Consider the following 25,475-nt stretch of genomic DNA (forward strand, 5'->3'; position numbering starts at 1 on the left):
CATGATACAGAAAACAAAAGTGTGCAAGAATTCTTAAAAAAGGTTACCATTCTGCACCACTTCCCGTAAATGTTTGTCCGCAGCCTGTGCAATTTATCTTGCATAAACATCCAAATATTTCGTCTGCTATGATTCCTGTCAAAACAGGACACTTGCAGTTTACTCAAGATTGTATAGTTGTATAGAGAATACAATTACTGTCGCTTATGATATATTTCTACAAAGATCTGTATCTAATTTTAAGGCTATTGATCGGATAATCATTTACAAAAAGTCGTATACATCATGACAATGTCGAAACGAAAATGAGTGTAACAAGTTTTGAGTAGTGACCCAAAACCGGACAATAAAATTGAACAGGTGCTCCTTCCAAACACGTTTTATACAGTCATCGTTCGAGGAGCGCATTCATTTGCTGAAAAAGACACATCGTTAAATATTTGAAAGTACGTTTGCTTTTTCACTTACCCAAGGCTCATCTTTAAGTCATTGTTTTGCCTCAATTTGTTATTTTTATTCAGTTTACATTCCGTGTAACCGGAAGTCAAATGAATGACGGGTAAAGCGTGATCTCGCATAATCTCGCTCGCTCCAGGAAGCTTTGTCTGCCATTATTGCTTCAGGCAAATTGTATTATATTCCAGTTTATTTACTAAATTAGGCGAATTTGAATTGTTTATCGCGTGAAACCATTATAGTAAACCACAGTGGGATTCACAGAAAGATATGGCAACGGCCGCATTATCGCCTGGGCCGTCTGGATCTGCAGGTTTGTGTCTGAAATTAAGAGCTGAATGAGTGTAAACACAGAACTGACATGAACACGATCACAAAATCAGCATCCTGTCCGGTCATATCGAAATATAAGATGATATACACGCTTGAATCAAATATATTGATATGATACGTCTCTCGGACTTTCGCCGTATCAACTCAGTGTGTTCGATACACCTCTATTATGCTTATCAAGGCTAGCCTCAGAGAAGTGTAAAATGGTCAACATGGCTTAATTACCATACTATCACACATCAGCAGGATATCAGTTAAGTGAAGACCAGTGACCTAATCATCAATTTACTATTCATTAAAAAGATCCAATAACACGTTTACCATACAACTGAAAAAAATATTATCAAGGACAACACATGTTATGACATCCTCCAGTTATCTCTTTTCTCTCATATGAATTAGTTTTTGCTTGAATGTTTAATGTGAAAAAAGAAAGACAATGGAAATGTTTGATAGGTTATTATGTTCATTATTGATACATCTACTGTTTTCACAAGAGTAAAAATGCTTTGAAAGAGACAAACCTATAAAATAAAAATAACCAGTTAAAAAAAATGTAATATATGCCTTTTGCTATCCATATCCAATGATGCATTTTCTTAAGAATGTAAACAGAACTATGTGTAGCAAAGTAAAATTGTGTTCTTCGATATGGAAATGTTTGATGTCTTGAATGACAAAACATTACAAACAGGTGTAAGCACTTTCATCATGTTCATGCTGAAATCAACATAGTGCTTACTAACCAGGAGCATAGCATGTCCTTTGTAAATTTTACTCAATGAAGGTTACGAGGATAGTAGTAGGGTTTGAGCATGTTGAGTTCACTATCCCCAATACTTAAAAAAAAGATTTGTTGCCCCAAAATGCCATTTCTTTGGATCAAGAAGACAAATTATTGATAAGACATTTCTTAGATATATTAGCTTTTGTTAGAACAGTAAAATTCATTAAAATTACTGGTAATGAAAGTTTATTATATCTTGTGATTTGACCGCACTGTGTAAGCTTCATTATTGTTGTTATTATATTTCTATGCACCTTTCTGGCATGTGCATATTCACAGGACCATACTTTGGGCAATATGAAGTTTCTGTTTGTGTGATCATCTAAAATAAGTTAGCTTCTAGTTGTAGCCTTCTATATCATGAATACAATTAAGCATGAAACTGAAAGTCAAGGGTCAAGTCAACCCAAATGTTAAAGTTAAAACTTTAAGGGTTCCCTAGATTGTTATATCATTGAGAAGACCTCAAGGACCCAAACACTGCATAGTACACTGACATGGTTGAAGCTGGCTAGTCTTTGATTTTTAATTAGCGGTCATGTCATGTTAATACTTGAGGAATGTTTAGGGGTTCCCTTGATTCAAGTACTATTCCAGAAAATGTAAAGGATCCAAGGATCCTCCTTGGTAAGTTAATGTTTAGCACTGTTTTAAAAATAGTTGCTTTCACATACATTATAGTTACAAGATCACATCCACAGTATACGCCTGCAATCTGAACAGTATGTTGTCATTTTAGTTGTGATACAATTGCATGGAGAGTTTGATTATTTGATTTTTGTTCCTTAAGCATGTTAAGTATTGTAAGGACTCTTATATTTTATCAATGTTGAGAGGGCTACTGTGGTTGCAGGAAGTAATATGTGAGTGTTTGCAAGTTTTTACTACTAATTTCCATTTTCAGGCACACCTGATAGTGGTAAAGGATCCAGGAAAAGAAACCGAGGAAAAGAGTAAGTTTTTCATCACATGTGCCATCCTTTTGGTGTAAACATTTCAGGAAAAAAATTAATTTATTATGTAATGTATAATTGTTTAACAACATGTGTTGAGAACAAATATGCATAATATTGCAAAAATTGTAACTCAGTTTGATTATAAAAAATCCTTGTTAGGTGATATCTGTAAAAGGTCATGGTTTCCTTAGACCTTTTTATCCAGATTTTTTGTGTTGAACATTGTTGAAGCAAGATCCATTTCAAATCATTTGACAAGAACAGCTTTTGTTTTTTTTAAAGAAATTCCAACAGCATTGTCGGGATAATAAAGCACTGAATCCTGATGACTTGACATAAATAAATCTTTGCGTTGTGTATTTAAATCTTAAGTAGGCTTGATATACGAAACTGGGAGTTTTTTACTTAAAATTTTTGATGAGATGGGGATGGGCCTGCTTCTTTCTTTGCATGTGTAATACAAATGTTTCCTGTCATGATATGCTTGCCCAATATATGTCAACTCACCATATAAACCACAACAGATTAGGTAGATCTGTACTATACATGAATCTCAGTTACGGAAGCATTTATGAAACAAACAAAAATACAAGAAATTGTCCACATTTAGCTTGTCGTTTTCAACTTCTTTTTTCACACATTTACTATTGGATATGACAACAAAAAATTATCCGCTGAAAGTTGTTTACTGAGTTTGTGTGAACCATTATTTAATGTGTTTACTGTTGTAGGTCTGATGATGAAGACAGCCAGGGAGGATCTTTCGGCAACAATCTGGAGCAAGCTGATAAAGAGAGGTTTGCTAGGTTTGTATCTGACAAGTGTTGTACGCTTTCTGTGCATGACTTGTAGGTGGCCTCTTAGCTCTATAGAATAGAATAATGTGTTCCAATATTGAAATATTCTGAAGTCTTTTTAACTATTCCCCAACTAATACTAATTACTAATACTAGAGATGCTAGTTCCCAAATATTTGTACTATGGCATGTTTTATGAATTATTAGATCATATGCTGAATATGCATTGATAGGTACAGTTGAGCCCCCTTGTATCAAACTACTGGGGACCTGAGAAATAGACCTTATTACTGCCTGACCTAGCCGTCAGACAACAGAATGCAAACGTACAACATTATTCCGTTACTCAGACCTATCAACCGTTTCTTGTGTTTCATGTTACCAGCTGTATCATGTTTCAGTCATTATCGTTATCATGGTTATACATGACATAAATTTAAACTTGTCCTAAGTTGTGTTTTTCAAACATTTTGAGTTCAACTTATGAGGGTAAATGTAAACATCTTTGTAGCCCTTGGGACTGTAAATTGAGTTTGAGACAACAGAATTTGAATAGAGTGTGAGTTTGACACTGCCAGGGTTGGAAACATCCAAGATCGAGACGATGGGGTTTAACATTCAATATTGGTTTTCTGGAAGGCATCTGAATTTTTTGTTCATGTGATGAGAAGTCCAGTGTATTTTACTCCTGGTTTATGAAGATAAAGATGGAATGAATGGATTGGTTGGGGACAAGGTTAAACACCTTGATGATAAATCTGTTTTGATACCAGCACTCCAGATACTATTTTGAACCATTGAGCATGTTGAGTATTTACTCACTACTTATCATTCACATTGTGTATTGATAGTTTTCTTTGGGGACCAGCGATAGAAACTAACAAGTTTTAGTTTAGTTCACTCGTCCTTATACTGATAACATACAGCAAAACCCTTAAAAATGGCAAAATTTCTTCTGGTCCTAATGGTATCTTAACTGTTGGGCATTTTGACAAGGACTATATAACTGGTGCCAATTTCTAATACTGGGGACTCAGTATGTTTTTAACCCTTTGTGACAAGTCTATTGGGCATTTTTACACCAGTGTATAAACATTTTTCTTAACAATTCTGCCTAAAATGCTGTTTCAGGTGACTTCTAATTTGTATCTGTTGGTGGGCCCAAGTCGCATAAACTCACAGCAGCGATATGAATGTGTAATAAACAATAGCCAGATGCATTATCCATGTATGTGCAATGCCCACATTTGATCAGTTAATAAAGATCTGAAAAGAAATACAATGTACAGGTATGCAGGATAAATTGGGTAATTACGCTGAGTGTTGTTTTGCTGTTAGACTTTTGAGATTGTTCATGCATATATGTACACAAGCAATGAATTGGGTATTGGGGATTTAGTTAGTGTATTTTATGTAAATCCATATCTTACCTGGAGCTCTGTTACTTTGGCAGGTCAAATGTGAACACTGGAATATATGTTTTATCTGTTACATAGTGTTTCTTGAAATGATGTTGATTCTTTTATGGTTCAGCCTGAGTTGTTTTATGATTATAAATTTTATTGTTTAGTGGATTTTCTAGTTCCAGATGCTAGAGGTTAAGCACACATGGTTTTGAGGTCAAATACAAAGAAAGCGAAAGGTGTAAACTTGGTATCACAAGTTCAGTATTACATATCAGTATGGTTGTTTTATTTTCTTTAAGGGCTTGATTTCAATTAAGATTTAAACAAAGGCAAAGTTTGTCAGCATTATTTTTCCAAACTGTTTGCTGTCTCTTTCTCTTTCATTTTTGTTTTATCATCAGTTGACTTATCTGATAGCTGAGATAAGAGGGGGTTAAATGTGTATTTATTTGTAATCTCTGATCCAACACATATGGTACTAATTCTCTGGATTGCTTTGGACTGTCTGAGGAGAAATGGTTCTTCGTAGATTTGCTGTATTGATGTGTTCAGACGATGGACTTCGGCATGTGTTAACTAACCCTGAAGCATGATCCCTCCGGCTGTCAGAGTACACTGTCCCTAATAATGCTTTCCATGGGTAGATGTAGATAGGCTGTTGCAGAATGAACAGACAGGCCTTGTTAGTCATTATTGTGCTGTCGAGAAATAAACGGAAATGCCACCCTATTTTATTTCAATATATAAGTATTGTGTTGGAAATCGATGGAACCATACTTGTTGAACATTTGAATTGCTTAAAAGCAATGTGCAGACTTGTTCACCCATGCAAGGAATTAACAATTTGTATTTCTAATATTGATTAATAGGAGCATATTGAAACAGTTACGATCAGTATGTCAATTTCTTCTTTTCTTTTGCCATTTCCCTCAAATAAATCTCATGTAGGACTCCGAAAAACTATCTGATTGATAGGTTTCCCTTGTAGACCAGACAAAGATATTGACTTTTGGAAACTAGCTTTAAAGTAAATGATTTTCAGAAAATTGCAGTGAAAGCATTTTTCTTTATTTTCGACAGTACTTAGTGTTAGTGGTACAGATGCATCCTAGTTTGAACATCCTTTGCAAATTAGTTATGGTCCCATATTTCTCATGGCATGATGGGCAAATCTGGTGCAACTTGGTGATAATCAAGATGTCTTTAAATCTGTTATGTCATGTACCATGTATGAATGACTCTCTCACATCTTCATATTGCTGTACATGTAACATTGCTTGGACCAGATGAAAGGTGAAGCTGCCTATTAATCAACAAGCTATGAGAAATTAAGGATTTTGTATAATTCATAATTGTGATTATTGAGAAGGATCTTTTAAAAGTTACACATTTAAGAAAAGAAAATCAAGCAAAACATGACTCGTTAACCTTGCACAGAAACTTCAAAGCAGTCAGCTTATTGTTCACCTGACGTACTGTCAGCAATCTATGATGTCCTTGTTCTGTTCAGTGTGACATCATTTCACTTCAACTGACCAACCATCATTGACAATGATGTACAATTGCTTAAATGTACATGCGGAAATATCGGAAAGCTGTACTCAAGCTTTCTTACCTTATTTGTAATATATTTGTTTTTTGTTCACACAAAAAAGTATGTTCAAACATTTTACTAACTTAGAAGCTGTTACTTTCTGTTTAATGCTTCAACTAAACACTGAGTAACAATTGTTCATCTGACCTATGTTGAAGTTATGAAATATTATATTTTTGTCGTGATGTGTAAACCTGACTGAATGTCAGTATCCTAGCAGGGGTAGACACCATTCTTCATATCTAACTGGTCCAGACTAATGTGTAATGTGAAATAACTAGAACAAGAGTCTGGGACTAGTGGATGGCATGCTCCAGGCATGTCCCTTGAGCATGGTACATGTAGCCGACCCCTGCTGTAGGCAGCAGTGTGCATGGGGGCATGTCGGGATGATGCATGGGTATACTTGTAGTTTAGAACTTTACCACCTTTGTCCAAATTAACAAATATTTTAAAACTCATATTATTGTCCTCATATCCACCTGGAAGAAAGTGAATCAGTTTTGTAACATTCAATTGTAATGATATTATTTGTCTTCTGACACAGATATGTGATAAAAGGTAAACATGCCCAAACAGTCAAATAATAAGTTAATAATCACTGATACAGCCTGAGATATAATTGACAGATTCAGAGAATAAAGAAATATGTAATTTAACAGGACAGGGACTTCTATAATGTTTGTATTGTTCCATTTTTACAGAAGATGAATGTCATGCTCATGATTGTATGTCACACTGTAAGCATGCAGGGGTGGAAATGTGAGCATCCAGTGAAAGGTGTATATTAACTCGGAAAACAGTGATGTTTCTAAATGAAATATGACTTAATGTTTTATTGGACATTGACTTCTACTCCAGGCCATAAAACTGTATGAAAGTTATTACTGTTATCCTTACATCAGATAGGCCCTGTTATGCACCACAGAAAGAAAGAAAATTCATGATAGCCCGTATGAAAGTTTATCAATATTTATGTAGGTCATTTTGCATCTCACTTGAGCTTACATTTCTAACCATTGAATGCTTGCCTGAAATAATAAGCAGACCGCTACATTTGTGAATAATGTGCGTAGTACGCTACTTGCCAGAGAGAGTCACTGTGAGATCGAACGGCGGCGGCGGAACAAGATGACAGCTTACATCAACGAACTATGTGACATGGTGCCCACCTGCAGCACCCTGGCCCGGAAACCAGACAAGCTGACCATTCTCAGAATGGCAGTGTCACACATGAAGACACTAAGAGGTAATTCTCACTCTGAAGGGCTAGAATTTATTTTTCAGGATAAAGTGGATTGAAAGTGTTATCAATGGGTTAATATAGTGGAATTGTTTTGTATAATAAATGTACACATGTAACTGTTTATTTGTAATAAAACATGATAGTGTACCTTTCCTTTAGGGCTCAGACTGGTAACTCGGGTATTAGGTCGGGTGGGTCACTATAGCCACTGCAGTGGTTACACTTCAAGTCACTAATGTTTGTATTTCTTTCTGATGATGCCCACATTCCCTTTGACTTGTATATGTTTGAGTAAAGATAAAGTTCAGTCAACTTTAGTTTACGTATGATCTGATCGTGTGATACATGTATCTTAATAGTTTTTCCCAGAAATTTTGTTGCCAACTCTTGAGACCTACAGTGGGTACCCAGGTAGGGTTGGGTTATAGGGGGTCGGGTATCCGGGTAGTAAATTTGGACTCATTCCAGCCCTATTTACGTCTACTCTGTCAGTTTGTAGAATGTCATGTTGGCGTTTGTGTTTTCATGGGTGATAATGAGTGAGGAATGTTTTCAGGCACTGGCAACACTAACACAGATGGATCGTACAAGCCATCATTCTTGACAGACCAGGAGTTGAAACATCTTATTCTCGAGGTAATCTATTTGTCATACGTGTATGGTCAATACCGGTTCTTGGTTTTCAGGATTGTACTGTTACTCATCCCTAAACCTGGCCTCCAGTTAAACACAGTTAAGTCCAAAAAAAACTTTTTCCGAAGGCTCCTTTAAGGGTAAAGGAGTGAAAACCAAAATGATACCAAAGTTACAGGGTTATCTCAATACTAATGAATTAAGTAAGATAATTTACAGAGAAAAGTTGGGCTAATATATTCTGTATGCTTTACAAACGAGTACAGAGAGGGAAAACGTTAGATTTATAGGACGCTTCAAGAACTCACAAAACATCGGCTCAAGGAGCAATTAGCAGAAAGACTTATGAAGTTAAAATTAAGGTTGAACATAACTATTCAGTTAAGTTATAGTTAATAATAACTTTTAACTGTTAGGTAAAGCTATACATACATTTTGGTACCCCACCCCCACATCACACTAAAAGTAAACTTTCAGATTTTCAACAGAAGTCCTCTTGACTGTCAACTATTCATTTATAGTTGTATCCCTGATAGCACTTTGGATTTTCCTGATGCAACTCATGACATATCTTGGTTTCCTTATTCATCCGTCCAAGTCAGAGTTGAATCCTACTCAGAAGTGAGTTTATAAATGACGTCAACATTGCTGGAAGTTACATAAACAGTACCGGAAGTGACATGTACGGATGACTCTTCATTAAGATCTGAAGCAGTCCAAGGATGTGAGAATATGATTCTACTAGACTTACTGCCGACTATACAAGGGAGTTACAAGCGGCGGAACTCACCGTTCCCACTAGTTAATTCTGGCAATGATGTAATAAAAGTAGACGATTTGTAAGAATTACCAAAACAATAGTTATCATTGTTAATAATTCTAACAATACTACATCTATTACATCAGACTTACTCCCTCCCACCTCACCAATCATCTGTCGCTAGTGAGGATTTTCCCGCCTTTGCACATGGGAGAGGTAGTCCAACGTGCTGTTAGGGATACGACTGATAATGTTTAGATGACAGTGAAGAGGACTCTGTTGAAAATCTGAAAGTTGTAGTGTGATCGCAGCCAAAATACAGGATTATGGCAATGATGTAATAGAGGTAGTATTCTTTGAATTATTGACAATGATAACTATTGTTTTGATGATCCCCAACTTCAGTATAGTCATTTTAGTCCAGTTTTGGAGCTTGTATTTTTCAAAACATGTCACATGAATTTTTAATGATAACAATTCTAATCTGTTGATTTGTTTTCAGGCTGCAGATGGGTTCTTGTTTGTTGTGCAGTGTGATACAGGTCGTATTATCTATGTGTCAGACTCCATCACACCTGTCCTCAACCAATCACAGGTAGGGCACAAGCACTAAACCCATGAAGATTTGGTTTAGAATAGGTCTCTAGCAACCCCTGCTTGTTGTAAAAGGCAACTGTGCTTGTTGTAAGGGGCAACTAATGGGATCGGGTAGTCAGACTCACTGACTCGGTTGATGCATGTCATCCTATCCATCGTAGATAGATGCTCATGATGTCAATCACTGGAATGTCTGGTCCAGACTTGATAATGTACAGACCGCTGTCATATAGCTGGAATATTGATGAGTGCGGCAATATAGTTCTAATGGTGACAAAAGCATACTCATGCATACTCCACTCACTTTCTTTTTATAGTCATCTAACTTTTTCAGATTTTAAATGTACTTCTCAAAATAAGTTAAAGAACACCCACAATTGGAAGGCTGTGTGTTGCAATACCCACCAGCCTTAACAGATTAAGTATAGTCATAAAAAAAAATTGGTTGCTCTTTAACTTATTTTGAGTAGTATGTTTACAAAATTACATTGACATGGATGTGACGTTCATGATGATGCAATTCAGTTCATGCACAACTGATTTGGTTTCAGTCTGACTGGTTTGCAAATGTCTTGTATGACCTTGTTCACCCTGATGATGTGGACAAAGTGAGAGAGCAGCTTTCTACAACCGAATCTCAAAACACAGGACGGATCCTAGATCTCAAGAGTAATCTCACTTTTAATTATTTAAATCATCATTCCAAATAAGGGACCCTTTCCACAAGTTGATCTTAGTGCAAAGACGATTGTTACTCCCAAACTTTAACATCCACTTATAACAATCATATCTCTAAGATCAAATGTGGAACAGGACCCAGAGTCTTAATTTTTGTGGATATATTGCTTTTACTTCTACATGCCGAAGGCATACAAGCTTTGTTGTTTTATGAAATAGTATTATTATTGATGTTGTATGTGTATGACCATTATAAATTATATGAAGTGTTTTTCATTTTCAGCCGGTACTGTGAAGAAAGAAGGCCACCAATGTAAGTTTTTCGAATGCCAATTTTTTAATGAGATTTGATGCTGATGTTGGTCAAAGACTATACCTTAGTCCCATTAGCACATCTTTATATCATGCTTATTGAATGAATGGACCCATGAAGATCCGGGGTAGAATAGGTCTTCAGGAACCCATGCTTGCCGCAAACGGCGACTATGCTTGTCATAAGAGGCGACTAATGGGATCGTTGGTCAGGCTAGCTGACTTGGTTGATGCTTGTCATCGTATCCCAATTGCATGGGTCGATGCTCATGATGTCAATCACTGGATTGTCTGGTCAATACTTGATTATTTACATATTGCTGCGGGACCCGAGAAGATTCGGGGTAGAATAAGTCTTCAGCAACCCATGCTTGCCGTAAAAGACAACTATGCTTGTCGTAAAAGGCGACTAACAGGATCAGGTGGTCAGGCTCGCTGACTTGGTTGATGCATGCCATCGATCCCAATTGCGTGGATCGATGCTCATGATATCAATCACTGGATTGTCTGGTCCAGACTCGATTATTTACAGACCGACGTCATATAGCTGAGTTCGGCGTTGAACAACAAATCAAACCAAACCAAAAAACTTGTTGCTTAATACATCTTATGAAATGTATAGGTTTGTGAGCAAAGTCTTCATTGTCGTTTTCAGCATCAATCCGCCTTTGTATGGGGTCTCGTCGTGGCTTCATCTGTCGTATGAAAATGGGCAATGTACAAGTCGACCCAATGACAGCTAATCACACAGTTAGGATACGACAGAGAAACACCTTAGGACCCTCCCATGACGGCAATCATTACTCTGTTGTCCACGTCACAGGATACATCAAGAACTGGCCACCATCAAGTAAGTCCTTTTGTAAAGAGTTATTCATGCACATAGAACAGTGCTGCACAGGTCAAGGGAAACATCTCCGTATTCTCAGCAGACACTTAGAGGAGGATTCCATATAGGCAGACAATCGGAAATAAGTAGTAACATATTTTCTTGAGTATAGTGCACACTTTTAAAAAAAACAACACAGCTGTGTAGAAGGGGGTGCACATTATACACATAATAATGCGTGTATATTGCATGGATACATATATGAGAGAATGGATACATATATCATAAATGCCATACTTTGACTCATTAAAAGTCATATTTGTTATAGTTTGACGATTCTACGTCAACACGTCGTTTTCGCGATCACATGAGTCTCGATGGTGACTGGTCAAACTGGTTCCATGTGAAAAATAATCACGGGCAAAAGCAATCAGCTGCAACTAAAATAACAAGATATTGGAATATATTATTCCTGATAAAAAAAAATAGATTCACATACAATTTTGGCCGATCCTTGCATTAAAATCCTGTAAATTTATGTCATTGGGTGTGTCTTGACCGAATCACCGGTAGATTCCAAGAAAACCTGTGTACAGCTGATTGCTGTTTCCGGCTTAGTTTACGAAAAAATACACAAGGTAATCTTAATCCCTGGATGTAAAACAATGCCTAGCAGAATATTAAATACAATTGAAACGGTAAATCAACATGTCTGGTGATTTTTTATCTCAAATTTCAAATTTGTACTGACCAAGTTTCTCATCACCCGTTCGTTTACTGGAATTCGCTGAAGGGGTATGGTGTAATTTATTTCTGCACATAATATTCGATTATTATTTTTTCAAAATACTGAATCCGTTAGAGGGGGGTGCGCATTATACATGGGTGCGCACTATACTAAAAAAATAAGGTATTTCTTACTGAGGAACAATGGGTGAATGTCTGCTAGTTCCCTGCAGTCAGCGGTAGAAACTAACAGTCTCAGTCCACTTGTCCTTATAATGATAACATATAGCAAAACCCCAACAAATGGCAAATTTCTACGAGTCCTTATGATACCTTTACCATTGAGCAGTTTGGCAAGGACTACAAGACTAGTGCCAATTTCTAACGCTGGCAGTGTGATGATACATATCTAAGCCTTACATTTGGTTCAGTAGGTCTGCAGATGACTCTTTTAACTGCATAAATCATAAATCTCTTATGATGAAGTAGACATAATTAAGACTCTAAACTCTGATTACATACAATTAAGGAATGCTGCGCTGTAATTCATCTCTTTGGCATTGATCATTACCTATGTGTCTTGTGACTTGTTGGTGGATTCCACCCCATGCTAAATGTGTGTTAGTTATTGCGTCTATCGACTGATAATAACCAGTCGCAATAATCGATTAGAAATGCTGGTTACAGGTGTCCAGATAGATCGCCAGGATGGTGATGAGCATGGCGGAAGTCATTGTTGTCTTGTAGCCATTGGTCGCCTCCAGGTAACTAGCACGCCCAACTGCAGTGACATGCTTGGACCTAATGCGTCCTCGGAATTTATATCACGGCACAGTGTAGATGGAAAGTTCACGTTTGTGGACCAAAGGTAAGTGCAATTTGGATATTTATTAGGATGGTTATATTTTGTTCAACATGGTGAAATCATTTGTATCGTTCTAAAAATATGCCTCAGTGGTTTAATTGATAGTGTGTGTGCCCTGAGAGATGGAGGTCAGTCTTTCGATCCCAGAGAAAAGATGTTACTTGTTGTTATCCTGCTTAGCACATGTTAATAAGAGGATTAAAGAAGGACTGGTCAGCTCTGAGTCTGTTTAATGTGTCTGGGTGCAGGGGAGGGGCACGGGTGGACCAGTCGTCTAAGGGGCTGTGATTTCGCTGTGCAGAGTTGCATCCCTTGGGCACGCCAGAAACCTATGATTGTGGGTTCGAATCCCAGTTCGCCCCAATTATGTTTCTAGGTTGTCAGCACCATCCCCGTGCTTGTGGGTTCACCGAAGTGGTAAACATCTGAAAACTGCATCACTCCGGGCTTTGCTCCCACATTAAGCTGACATGCCGTGCGTGATATAACTGGAATACTGTTAAAAGTGGAGATAAACCCAACTCACTCACTCACTTGGTGGGGTATCCATGTTAACTGCAGCATGGTATCATGAGTGGGCTAGCACTATAAAATCCAAAATTTGTGCTTCATTGGTGTTATAGGATAGGTATCTGAAAGGAATCTACAGGGTTTGTAATGTGATAGACACATTGACATAATGGTTTTTGACTGTACTAAATATGTTTTCAATTTTCAGAGTAACAGCTGTGCTGGGTTATCAGCCTCAAGAGCTGCTAGGAAAGTCTGCCTTTGATTTCTACCATCCTGAGGATCAAGCTCATATGAAAGACACATTTGATCAAGGTAGTTCATCATAGGAATGCAAATAATTTGAATTACACTTTCATTTGATCCTTTTGAAGGAATATTCAACTTTCACTCAGCTGGAAAGATTGATGGTAGGAGCAGTTATTAGCAATATCGAACTAACAAGGATATGGTTTTGTGGCAACACTGATGCTGTCTCCTAAATGTTGACATGAAACCATGCATTGTGGGAGATAGCAGCTGGGATTGTGTGTTGAGGGCAAGTAAACTCAACATAGCAACGTTGCAGATTTTAGTACTTTAGGGCATACTTAATCACAAATTCTTGACCAAAGTTAAATTTGAAATTGCCTTCTAAACGAAAAAATCTGTCACTGGCAATAAAACAGCCCTGGTGTTCGAGGCACTGCAAAATTTGATTGGATGTATGGGGCTCTGTCTGCCAGCTTCCGCCTTGGATTATTTAATTGCACAACAGACTTTTCTGTCGCTCATCCGTGTCCACATCTTATGTCAACCTGCGCATTATTAGTAACAAGACCTGTGAAGATTCAGGGTAGAATAGGTCAGCAACCCATGCTTGCCGTAAGAGGTGACTAACGGGATCGGGTGGTCATGTTCGCTGACTTGGTTGATGTCATTGTATCCCAATTGTGTAGACTGATGCTCATGATGTCAATCACTGGATTGTCTGGTCCCGACTCAATTATTTACAGACCACCGTCATATAGCTTGAATATTGCAGAATGAGGCATTAAACAACAAACAAACAGACAAGCAAATAATAGTAACAACATTGAGGATGCGTTCAGTTGTCTACTCAGGGTAATAATCCCTGGCAGCCATTCATTGTGTGGAATAGGAGCTCTTGTGCTCAAACAGGATGGTAGTCATAAAAATCAGGTTTCAGATTGTTTATTGTTATTTAATTATTCACAATGTCAAGATCAAATGTCACTTTCAGCAGTGTATGCAATGTTGTTATTCTTGTAGGAATAACAAAAATAGCTGAAATATTATATGTACAGCAGCTAAGAAATACAAGATAGTTAGACACGGCAAACAGTTCTACATATCTGACAATGAAATCATTTATCATGCACAGCTGTGGTGGTAGCTTTAGGCCACGCCCCCTAATAAGTTGTTTTGGAAGCTGATTATGGAGGGCATGATTTCACTTGAACATTTAAATACTTTTTATGAATATTATGAATTTCTCTCTCTGAAATTGACTAAATGTAACGAGGAATCTTGATTTTCACAACAAAATCGCAATCATTTCTTTTCAGTTTACTTGCTCTTTAATATTCAAAGGTTCATCCCTGAATTTACCTGTTATCCAGTCTGTTTGGTTGTGGATCTTCGTCCTGTCTAAATCACAACACATGAATATTATGTAGAATAGGATCCAGTATAAAAGAAACACCATGGCAAACAAATCATGTTTAATCTAAAAACATCCATCTTTCTTTGCACTTTTTTGATGGCTAATGTATCTAGCTGTGTATGTGTGTTTGTACACTGCTATATGTTATTGTAACTACGGGAGGATGAGCAGTGTTTGAAATAAAAAACAAATTCACAGGCTGGCATCAGGACCCACAAACTTCTGAAGCTGCAGGCCTTGACTAAACTCTTCAGGCCCTCATTTTAAAAAAGACCTGCAGCTTATTGTGATAGATAAATAGACACATAAATTAACTGCAGGCCTTAAGGACCCATACAAATTTGAAACTATGGGCCCGATACAAAATATACCTTCCATGGGCTTACAGGCAGAACTCATTTCGAACTTGTTAAAGCATGACATCTGTTGTGTCCCTCTACTGTAGTTATGCTGTATGTGTCTGTCTTCCAGTGCTGAAGTTGAAAGGGCAAGTGATGTCGATCATGTACAGATTCCGAGCCTCAAACCGAGACTGGGTGTGGCTCCGCACCAGTAGCTTCAGCTTCCAGAACCCCTACACTGACGAAGTCGAGTACATTGTCTGCACAAACTCATCAGCAAAGTGAGTAACAGGACCCTTGTGACAGTTAGTGGGAAGAACAGGTTTTCAGGGTGGGGTAGGCTGGGTGGGGACTGCCTGGTTCAGAATCAAGTGTTTTGAGGCCACCATGAAAAAACACTGAAGAAAAATTCATTCACTGTAAAAGTAGAGTATCCTACTCTTTGTGCTGGACATTATTTAGTAGTCAGTGTTAATGTGTTCTCTCCGGGCGGTTGGGTAGCCTAGTGGTTAAAGCGTTTGCTCGTCACGTCAAGACCCTGTTTCGATTCCCAACGTGTACAATGTGTGAAACCCATTTCAGGTGTCCCCCGCCGTGATATTGGTGGAATATTGCTAAAAGCCGCGTAAAACCATACTCACTCACTAATGTGCTCTCACTTTGTGTACTGGAATGTCGAACGGTTACATACTTGTTTGAACAATCAAAACAACAACGAAAAAACACCACCCACACTATGTTTTCAAAAGCCATTGCCTTAGAACCAGTTCTTTCTTCTTCCTTTTTTTTTAAGCCTTATGTGTGTTGAAATCACAGTTTGGAAGTGAAATCCTGCACCATTTCATTCTGAGAGTTGCACCAAGTTGTTGATAACCAAATTAATCTGTCTGTGTAGGAGTGTCCAGCAAGGTCCCTCCGCTGCAATTCCGAACCCAGGTGATCAGTCTGCGGAACCCACTCCAACCATCAACACATATCCTGCCAACCGCACCATGCCGACAGACATCAGGAAGGATTACAATGAGGCCCCGTCTTATCCCTCCGACACCAGCCGTTTTATTGCCCCTGATGTGTACTCCCAATACCAGCAGCCCACAATTAGGTACCCCAGTCATTCTTCCAGCATGGGTCTGTCCCAGACCTCCACAGTGCCTTCTGTAGGACCGGGGATCATGAGGAGGAGCCCCGCCCAACCGGCTGGCTGGTCAGGTGCATATTCCAGAGAGGTGAGTTCAGACTATTCTGTCATACAGACCCTGAAACACATATATCCAATACAGCCCATACAAGTCTAGGACAGTTGGCAAGCCTTACTGCAGTTCCAGGAAGTGGAGAACATACAATTTCTGTTCGATAGTGAGAGTTGGGGCGTATGATTTGATTGTAGATTCTGGCTCACAAGAGATTCTTCTCTGTGTCATGGCTGACTGTTCTGTCATCGTGACCTGGGAACATTATGTTGTTAATTTCATTGGTGCTGGAAATATAGCACTGCCCTGACATTACAAAGATTAGCAGGTACTCACAATAATGGTTGCCCACTTTTCATGTTTTGTTATGGATCATTAACATGACATACATAAATATTTGCCCTTATGTTTTTTCTGCTATTTGGGCATGTTATAGTTAGACTTATGAGTGATATGATGGTTTGGGTGTTTACAAGATAATAATTGACTGATCATTCACTAGCCCACCTAAACTTCTTGTAATAATGTATTATGAAACCATGGCTAGACATGACTAGACATGATGTTTAGATTAAAAAATACTTAATGTCATGGCTAATGTTATAACTGAAAAGAACTTTAAATACAGTGATAGGAAGACCAAAGATTTTGTATCTCCTATAACTAATGTTCATTTCAAGGCGAGTTCATGTTGAGTTGATGTGATTTAATGTAATATTTCTCATGATACGAAACTATGGCTTTGTAAATGTGCAGAGTGGACCAGACTACATCGGGGCTGGAGCAGGAGCTCCCCAGGGCTACAGTCAGATCAGCCCCAACACCAACTCACCAGGTAAGGCCTCCCGGCTCTCTCAGCATGCTCTCCCCACCTCTCTACATCTCCGCTAGACGTCCAACCCCAGTCTGTCATCCTTAGTGCATTGTGTCATGTTTGTAGTCAGTACCTAGCCTATACTTGTATTACTCTACTTAGTTCTTATACCATTCTCTAAACTCATCACCAACAGCCCAAACTATTGAAGGTGTGTACTAATGATGCAGTCTGTGACTTTAACCACTGGTCTCGACGCCTGAGTCATGTAAAATTATTTCAGTCTAGTACATGTAATAAGTTATGCAAATATACATCCACTAAGATCTACTGAAGATGATGTCAAGTGACATGTTAGGGCAAGTAGACTCAAAAGATGTTGGAACAGACTGTAACAGCACACCAAATGGTCACTGACTGTTGAGCTAAAAGGTGATGCATGCCTCCTCTCCATCATTTACCACCTATGATAAAACCACAATTCACTGTGCAGTGTTGCATGCCAGGATTGTGGATACGAATCCATGCATCGTGGGGACTCGGGGCAGAATGTGTCTTTAGCACTCCATTGCTGGTCGTAAGAGGCGACAAACGTTCTTCCTTGAAAAGTGCTTCAAATTAAGTCCAAAGATCTGTAGGAACCCTGAATTTAAATACCGTTCAATTTCTGTTGTTTATGAGTCACAATATGGCTGAAATATTGACGATGTGACTTTATGCATTAACTCGTTCACTCACTGTTATTTACGGCCTATAACTGAAACAACTTGCAGACCTGTTTACTTCCCCCTAAGGAATTAAGATTTGTATCGGACATCAAACTTTTTGAATCCCTGATCTATTGTAGAGATCTAGACCTTATCTGATCTTCAACAACTATGTGGAGAAAAATCCCATATTTTCTATCTGTCCCTTTGCCATGTTCGAAATTGTTTCCAAATCATTAAGTGATACACACAAGGCTGACTTACTGGCAATCTCATTAAAATAAGATCTTAGTTCTCACTCTCGCTAAACAATGATCTGAGGACATCCCATTACAGGTCACGTCAGAACGAATTTTCACGAACTTTGACCAACCACTGAAATGAGTAACAAGAAGTCGACATCAGCCAATTAGAAAGTGGCTTTCTCCAGCTTTACGGCATTTGTTTCAACCTGGTGACTTCCATTTCAGACTACCCTTGATAATTATGTTTACACAGTTATCGATTAAAATTTTGAAAACTGAACAAATGAACATTCCGGAATGTCTAATATATGGTTTATAATGTATGGCAGTGCTTCCCACGTACTTTGCAACGCCTCTTCCGTTCATATAGGCGATGATTTTGACGGAATCAGTCGTACGGGCCGTAACTGTTGTTCAGAATACCCTGTGTTAACGTTTTCGAGGTTGCATGATTAGAAAATCACTTTCATGATCTGGTAAGTGACGATCTGATTGGTGGGATGAAAGGTCGTTCTGACGTGACCCATGATGGGATGTCCTCAGATCATTGTTTAGCGATTGCTGGAACTAAGATCTGATTTTAATGAGATTGACTTACAGGAAAACTCTTTGTGTATAGAACATATAACCATTCACGTGGATGTTGCTGAAAGCATTGTTGATGCTATTTGTTCCTTGTGTTTGACAGTGCTGCAGTCTGTTGTAATGTCCTTGTGTGTTGTGACAGTGTCTCTGTTTGGAACGTCTCATGTTTCAGACCTACGGGATGGCATTAACTGTGATGGGGACATTTTATTTCACTGAAAACAAGTGTTGATAAAAGATATTGACGTTTAAGTGAAGTGCAATAATCAAAACCGAATTTGCAGTGGCAACTCATTTATTAGATGGAACAGCTCAAGTACATTTTGTCAGTTGTTATTCAACCTTTAATTATATTGATCATCGTTGATTGTTTGGCATTTAATATATCTATGCATGTCAATGTGCACGTTTTGTAGAACAGTCTTTCTAGAAATAGCATCCTGCAGTTTTAGGCTGACAGCTTTATGAAACGTATAAAGGATATTGATATCAGAGCATGGTAATGTCTTTACTCCTGTCAAGTATTGAGTCATACTCTGCTTTCCGATATCTGCATGAACATTTTCTTTGTATATCAGTAATTCATTTACCTACCTGAGATTGGAAATTATTTCTTCTTGTTGTAACCGATGTTGAGTATAGTGAAATTTTCTCTTTTCTTTCATTTCATGTAAATGGAATATCAGTTATTTGTGTTAAATCTCAGTCTGAATTTAACTGTTCTGTTATATTTTCTGTGATAATTTTTCTTCTTATCGATAACACAAAGTTAACATGATTAAGTTAACAGTACCTGAAGGCTGACATTAGTCATTTGGAAGATGGTGGCAAAATATAGATTACACTTCTAGTCTTAAGAAGGAAAATTTTCCAGAAAGCCCTTACTGTTGTGATCATAGTATTCTTATAGGTTTGTGCCCAGCCTTACGTGCCAATAAATCAAAAGGTATGTTTGAAAACTTGAATACAGTGAGTGTTTATGTAATGCTGCACTTCCACCAGTATTGAGCTATTGCATCTATTGCTGTAGTGGGTCCCAGCACCGGTAGTGCCATCCCAGCAGGTGCCCCATCCTGTCAACACCTCGCTTATCGGTCCTCCTCCACAGGAAACCCCACCCTCTGGGGACAGTGGCAGCAGGGGACGTCCGGTGATGTGGCAGCAGCGGCGCAGGCAGCAGCAGTGCAACAGCAGGCGCAGCAGCAGGCACAGCAACAGGCACAGCAACAGGCACAGCAGCAACAGGCACAGCAGCATCAAGGACAGGAGGAGTTCAGTGACGTGTTCAGAATGCTGGATCAACCGGCCTCAGAATTCAACGACTTGGGAATGTTCCCCAACTTTACAGAATGAATGCAAGGGATTTGGGGAATTTCTAGGGACTGTATGAACAAAGTGGGAGCCTGATGGTCGACACATGGGTACCAGTGAATTGGAAGACAGTATTCATTGAGAGTATTGTGTGCAGTGTTGCCATCCATGTGGATGAAATGGGAAAATATTTTTGTTTGGACAAATTGAACATTTCAAAGTTGGTCACATGGTAACTAGCAGTACTGAATATCTTCAATCTGGGTAACACATGGCAGCGTTTCTGTGGTGATATATTAAAGTAATTTATTTATGAAAGTGAAGATTGCTGGTGATAACTTATTAAGGTGATATGAAATAAGCATTACTGGTTCCTCTTTTGCACCAATTTACAGATGATTTTGTTGTATGGTACAATGAGATACCATGAAATTGTGTAGCCTCTCTCAAGAGAAGGTTGGCAATGATCGAAAAAAAGTGACTGACATTCAGTGAAGACAGTATCATATCAAGAAGTTCTGAAATGACTAAAAAAAATTATTTGAGATAGGGCTGTATTATTTTGAAATGCTTCATAATGACATCTCTATCATTAGAAATAAGTGGCTAATTGAGAAACTATTTGATACAATGTCATGAAAGAGTTTTGTTATCTTTTTGAAAATTGTTTTCTGGTTCTGATTATTTTGATTATATGTTTACTTTTAATGGTTTGCTTCTTGATGCTAATGAATACATCATACTCAATGTTTGTTCTATTTTTGGAAATGTTTCCCAATGTGGTTTGTCTTTTTAGAGAAATGCGAGGAAATACTTGTTGATTGTTCATTTAAAGGTTTTATTAACTCGCACAATCCAGTTTTATGGAGTCAGAAAATTCCTTGTTACCTTTATATCACATTAATGGAAAGGCAGTTTTGGGGAAATGTTTATTTAATATGATTTGAACAATCAATACGCATAATTTCTGATCACATAATGCCAGATGGTGACCCTCTCTTATGCTGTTAATAAGAGTCACACAGAATGGGCATGTGATGCACATGGATGTAAAGAATCGACAGTCATCTACAGTCACAGACCTTTTAAGCTTGTCGTCTAAATCAGTGTTGTTTAATTCTGTTGAAATATTTATCCCACCTATATTTAGTGTTATACATTTTATTTCTCTAGCGAGAGAAAGGTGTATGTCAGTATTCAATATTTAATTTGAAAACATGTTTTATCTGTTTTACATTGTATGATTTGACTATTGCTAAACGATATGATTTGTTCACAGGCACTTCACTGCAAGTAGTTTGTACTGTCAAGACAAATGTTAAAGGTATTGAAGGAAAAGGGATGTGTTTCAGTGCAACTGGGCTATGGTTGCAGGCACTGTATTGCCCCTGAATATAGCCAGAGTATCTGACAAGGGGCTTTAGTGGCTATCTTGCCCAAATGAGATTGACCAAAACATCCCTTTTAGCCCTGAACTAACCACAGGTGTATTGTTAGAGTCAAAATGTGGACATATTCCATCTGAGATGGAGTGAGTGAGTAAAGGGTGCTTTAAGCCGCATCAGCAATATTCCAGCTATTCGTGGCTAGCATCTGAGATGGATAACAATTTCCTGATAGCTAGAAAGACATTTTGGGGGTTATTTATATTATTGTTTTATTGCAAGTAAAACGTACAATGGTAGAATATAACCAGGACAAACTGTATTGGTATCCTGAAGATTATGTGGCAACATTGTAGGTGTGCAATCTCAAATATTATGTGATTTTTTAAGAAAGCTTTAATAGAATTGACCACAACAATTCATGTGAAACATGTAGACAGTGTTTATAGTATTTTGTATCATCTATTGAAGTTGGAGTATATTTTTGTACTTGTTTCTGTTTGGATTAGAAATGTTTTTAAGTGCATTTACCCTCATTTATCACCATTTATAGAAGCATGCAGTACAAGCTTGGACTCCGACAAGGACGTTTGTTTGAATTGTTGTTGTTGCACATGATACCATATTGGATAGTATGTGCCATTTATATATATTTTATGCAATTTAGATATATATGCTATGGATATTTACAATATTATATTTTGCATTACATACAAGCTACATTATATCACAATCTGTCATGTTTGGCTCATTTTCTTGCAAGCCACCCTTTATTTCATCACTGCGTTGATTCTTTTCTCAGACAAATGTTGCATATGGGATTATGCAGCATGGCTGCTTAAAGTACTATTTTATATTTGAGGAGCTTGTCTTAAGCTATATGCATACTGCCTATTTTGGGGTCTTAAAGATACACTTACCTCCATTGTCTTTACATGCCAACAAAATAGTTGTTTGTTCAGGTCCTCCTCCATTGGAACTGCCTGTAGAATGTCTGTCTGTAGTTTTTATCGTTAGGACTTGTCTCATGGCTGCTGTTCAGAGCACAAAATTAATCAAAACATAACAGTGGCTGTTGGGAAGATTTGACATAATTTCATGTGATTTAACAGGTTGTACAAATACTGCACTTTATATATCCTGGAAGAGTGGTTAGTGTAGTGGGTAACTGTGAGGAATATGTGATGAGAGATGTGTAACATGGATGTGTTGGATGAGCTGAAATGTCCGACATGGCCTCCTCACAGCAAATGGTAATCATTGTAAAAAAAACTAGCAGCCCTCATCAGATCAGATAAATGTGGCACAGTCAGAATGGCAACATGTCATATCAACATGAGCAGTTTGCAGTTCCACACCAACAAATGGCACCAACCGAGATGCACGTCAGATTTATAGTGCTAGCCCACTGACATACCATGCTGTAGTTTAACATGGATACCCACTCTGTGTACTGACTCCAGTCCTTGTTTTGCCCACTTAAAGCTGGGAACCAGGTAGAGTAACAAGAACCATCTTTTAAGTCATTTTGTATGATATGGCAACCTGCTCTTGTCCGGGCAGACACTACAGTAGGTAGGGCTGGGGTTTGACAGCACATTGTACAAGCCAACGCTGAGTATACCCTGCTGTGATATGGCTGGAATATTGGTAGTACAAGGGGCATAAAAGTAACTCACTCACTCATTATGGCATGAAGCATTTGATGCCGACATGTTCAGCTTGTCTTGTACTTCCATGTTATCATGTGTGTTGTTTTTGTTATTGGTTGTACTGGGTTGTATCCGTCTTCAGTAGCGTCTAGTCACAATGTTGTACAGGTTGTCCTAAGTGCTCCTCACCTTTAGCTGGTTTTAGTAATGTAAATAGAAGAAGGGTAGAGATTATAAAGTTTATGGTTATTTGATGGAGTTCTATGAATTAGTGCTTATAGTATCATCAGAATTTTACTTTGTTGATCAGTTAATTCTCCACTACTCAGGATTTTAAACTGAGTTGAATATGAACATATCAATTGAATTGATATTACCAAACTTTCACATACGGTTTTGTGGTTAATGCAGAAAGAAAATTGTCACCTTTGACTCTGAGTGACAAAATTCTACATGATCCACATTGATGGAGTGAAAAATAAATTCTTTCCATTGTAGCCAAAATTGTCCCCTTCGACACTGCATTAGTATGAAAATTAGACCTCATTTTTTCATATACATCACAGTGTATATATTGTTTCTGTACATATGACTCATTTACACTGAGAAGTTCTTTATGTGTATCATACACAGCCCAACTAGGAGCCTGGAACTCTGTGTCACCTAGAGTTAAGGAGCTCACACCTTTGTCTTATAGTAAGCCCATAATAAAGGCATGTTATTCTGTTTTAATGTCTCAAGTCTTCAGATCTCACCCTATCCTGTTTTCTATGGGGCAGCATGTATCTGACTCATGGAATCAGCGTAATTAACCATGTCTGCATTATATAACACTGCTTCGGACAACTGTTGCCTTGTGACAACCTAGCAGTACTGAAGTTTCGAGAATTCTGTAAGTGATATTCATTCTTTGACAAGGATAATGGAATTAAATAAATGAATTGATACAAAGTATCCAATAAGTGTGTAATCTCAGTTGAATGTCGGACAATTGCACATACACATGCAGACTATGATAACGAGAATGACAAAGCATTCAGTTTGAGTGTAATTTTGAACATAGCTGTAGCGTTAGTGTGGGGGACATGCCTCTGTTGGAGTAATCTTGTGAGTTATGTGATCCGAGAAGTTTGGTGTTACTTCTCACCATTATCATACTGTCTTCATGTAGTCATATCGTCTCTTTCTCTTAATAAAACACTGGCTGTGGAAGAAACCTTCTGTTGTTTGTATTCTGAAGTCATTCACCAATGATCAACTGTAGGAAGATCACACCCAGGAAGCTATGGTTACTGAAGATGTAACAGGAACAATTTCCTGAAGGTGTAACAGCGGAAAGGAATTCCTGAACACCATACAAAAGCATCAAAATAAAATAACCATGGATTTTTCAAAATTATGCATGACAATTGCAATGATGTACACTTTCTCAATATTACCTTTGATGACCCTGAAACTGTTCATGTATTCCATGTGTAAGAAATTCGTCACATATTCACAGTACACGTGGGACCCAGTCAAATTATATACAGTAACTCTATGCAATGTTTTAAACTGAAAAGAAACCGTTTACTGGCAATCTGAAAATGAGCGGTTGTGTGCCATTTGGAATGCCTAAAACCGGAATTGCACAAAGCGTTGTTGCAAAATGATTTGGTGTTCATCTAACACCATACGGCCCATACTCTGGGGTCTGAACCAACATACTGTACCCGTAAAGGTCCGGGGTAGAATGGGTCTTTAGCAACCCATACTTGCCGTATAAAGCGACTATGCTTGTAAGAGGCACCCGGATCGGGTGCATGGTCAGGCTCGCTGACCTGGTTGATGCCCCTATTTCACCGTAAAAAGGCTACTATGCTTGTTGTAAGAGGCGACTGACGGGGATCGGGTGGTCAGGCTCGCTGACTTGGTTGATTGCATGCCATCGATCTCAATTGCGAGGATCGATGCTCATGATGTCAATCACTGGATTGTCTGGTCCAGACTCGGTTATTTACAGACCGCCGTCATATAGCTGGAATAGTGCTGAGTGCGGCGTTAAACAAACAAACCGTACAGCGTGTGATTCAAAGGAACACTGGTCGTGTTGGA

General features: G+C 38.1%; 2 protein-coding genes across 8 annotated transcripts in view; one reads left to right on the plus strand and one right to left on the minus strand.

Annotated features, from left to right (window-relative positions):
• Positions 1 to 544, minus strand: part of LOC124122061 (homer protein homolog 2-like) — an 84,604-nt gene extending 84,060 nt beyond the window's left edge. Inside the window, exon 1 of the mRNA XM_046485236.2 lies at positions 469 to 544. Within this exon, the coding sequence (XP_046341192.1) occupies positions 469 to 479 (11 nt within the window). The 5' untranslated portion in view covers positions 480 to 544. The remainder of the gene's footprint in view (positions 1 to 468) is intronic.
• Positions 545 to 566: 22 nt separating this feature from the next.
• LOC124122060 (aryl hydrocarbon receptor nuclear translocator homolog) lies at positions 567 to 24,593 on the plus strand. Of its 7 annotated transcripts, none has more exons than XM_046485225.2 (15): positions 567 to 769; positions 2,481 to 2,529; positions 3,264 to 3,338; positions 7,406 to 7,578; positions 8,132 to 8,211; positions 9,471 to 9,563; positions 10,117 to 10,234; positions 10,527 to 10,556; positions 11,211 to 11,405; positions 12,783 to 12,978; positions 13,694 to 13,800; positions 15,623 to 15,773; positions 16,388 to 16,718; positions 17,439 to 17,517; positions 20,064 to 24,593. In XM_046485225.2, the coding sequence occupies exons 1-15, from the start codon at positions 727 to 729 to the stop codon at positions 20,384 to 20,386; spliced, it is 2,043 nt and encodes a 680-aa protein (XP_046341181.1). In that variant the 5' UTR covers positions 567 to 726; the 3' UTR covers positions 20,387 to 24,593. The 7 variants fall into 7 exon arrangements, with proteins under 7 accessions (XP_046341181.1, XP_046341184.1, XP_046341183.1 ...); XM_046485228.2 differs by having other exon boundaries at positions 12,798 to 12,978; XM_046485227.2 differs by having other exon boundaries at positions 7,421 to 7,578.
• The last annotated feature ends 882 nt before the right edge of the window (positions 24,594 to 25,475 follow it).

The sequence above is a fragment of the Haliotis rufescens genome, unplaced genomic scaffold, assembly GCF_023055435.1.
Source record: "Haliotis rufescens isolate VD_foot unplaced genomic scaffold, xgHalRufe1.0.p SCAF_1, whole genome shotgun sequence".
Classification (NCBI taxonomy): domain Eukaryota; kingdom Metazoa; phylum Mollusca; class Gastropoda; order Lepetellida; family Haliotidae; genus Haliotis; species Haliotis rufescens.

Excerpts from the sequence above, each read along its gene's own strand:
- LOC124122060 (XM_046485225.2), top strand. The coding sequence starts at position 727 with ATGGCAACGGCCGCATTATCGCCTGGGCCGTCTGGATCTGCAG. Across the intron at positions 2,530-3,263 it reads AAAAGAAACCGAGGAAAAGA|GTCTGATGATGAAGACAGCC; the intron begins GTAAGTTTTTCA and ends TTACTGTTGTAG. Across the intron at positions 16,719-17,438 it reads CAGGTGCATATTCCAGAGAG|AGTGGACCAGACTACATCGG; the intron begins GTGAGTTCAGAC and ends GTAAATGTGCAG.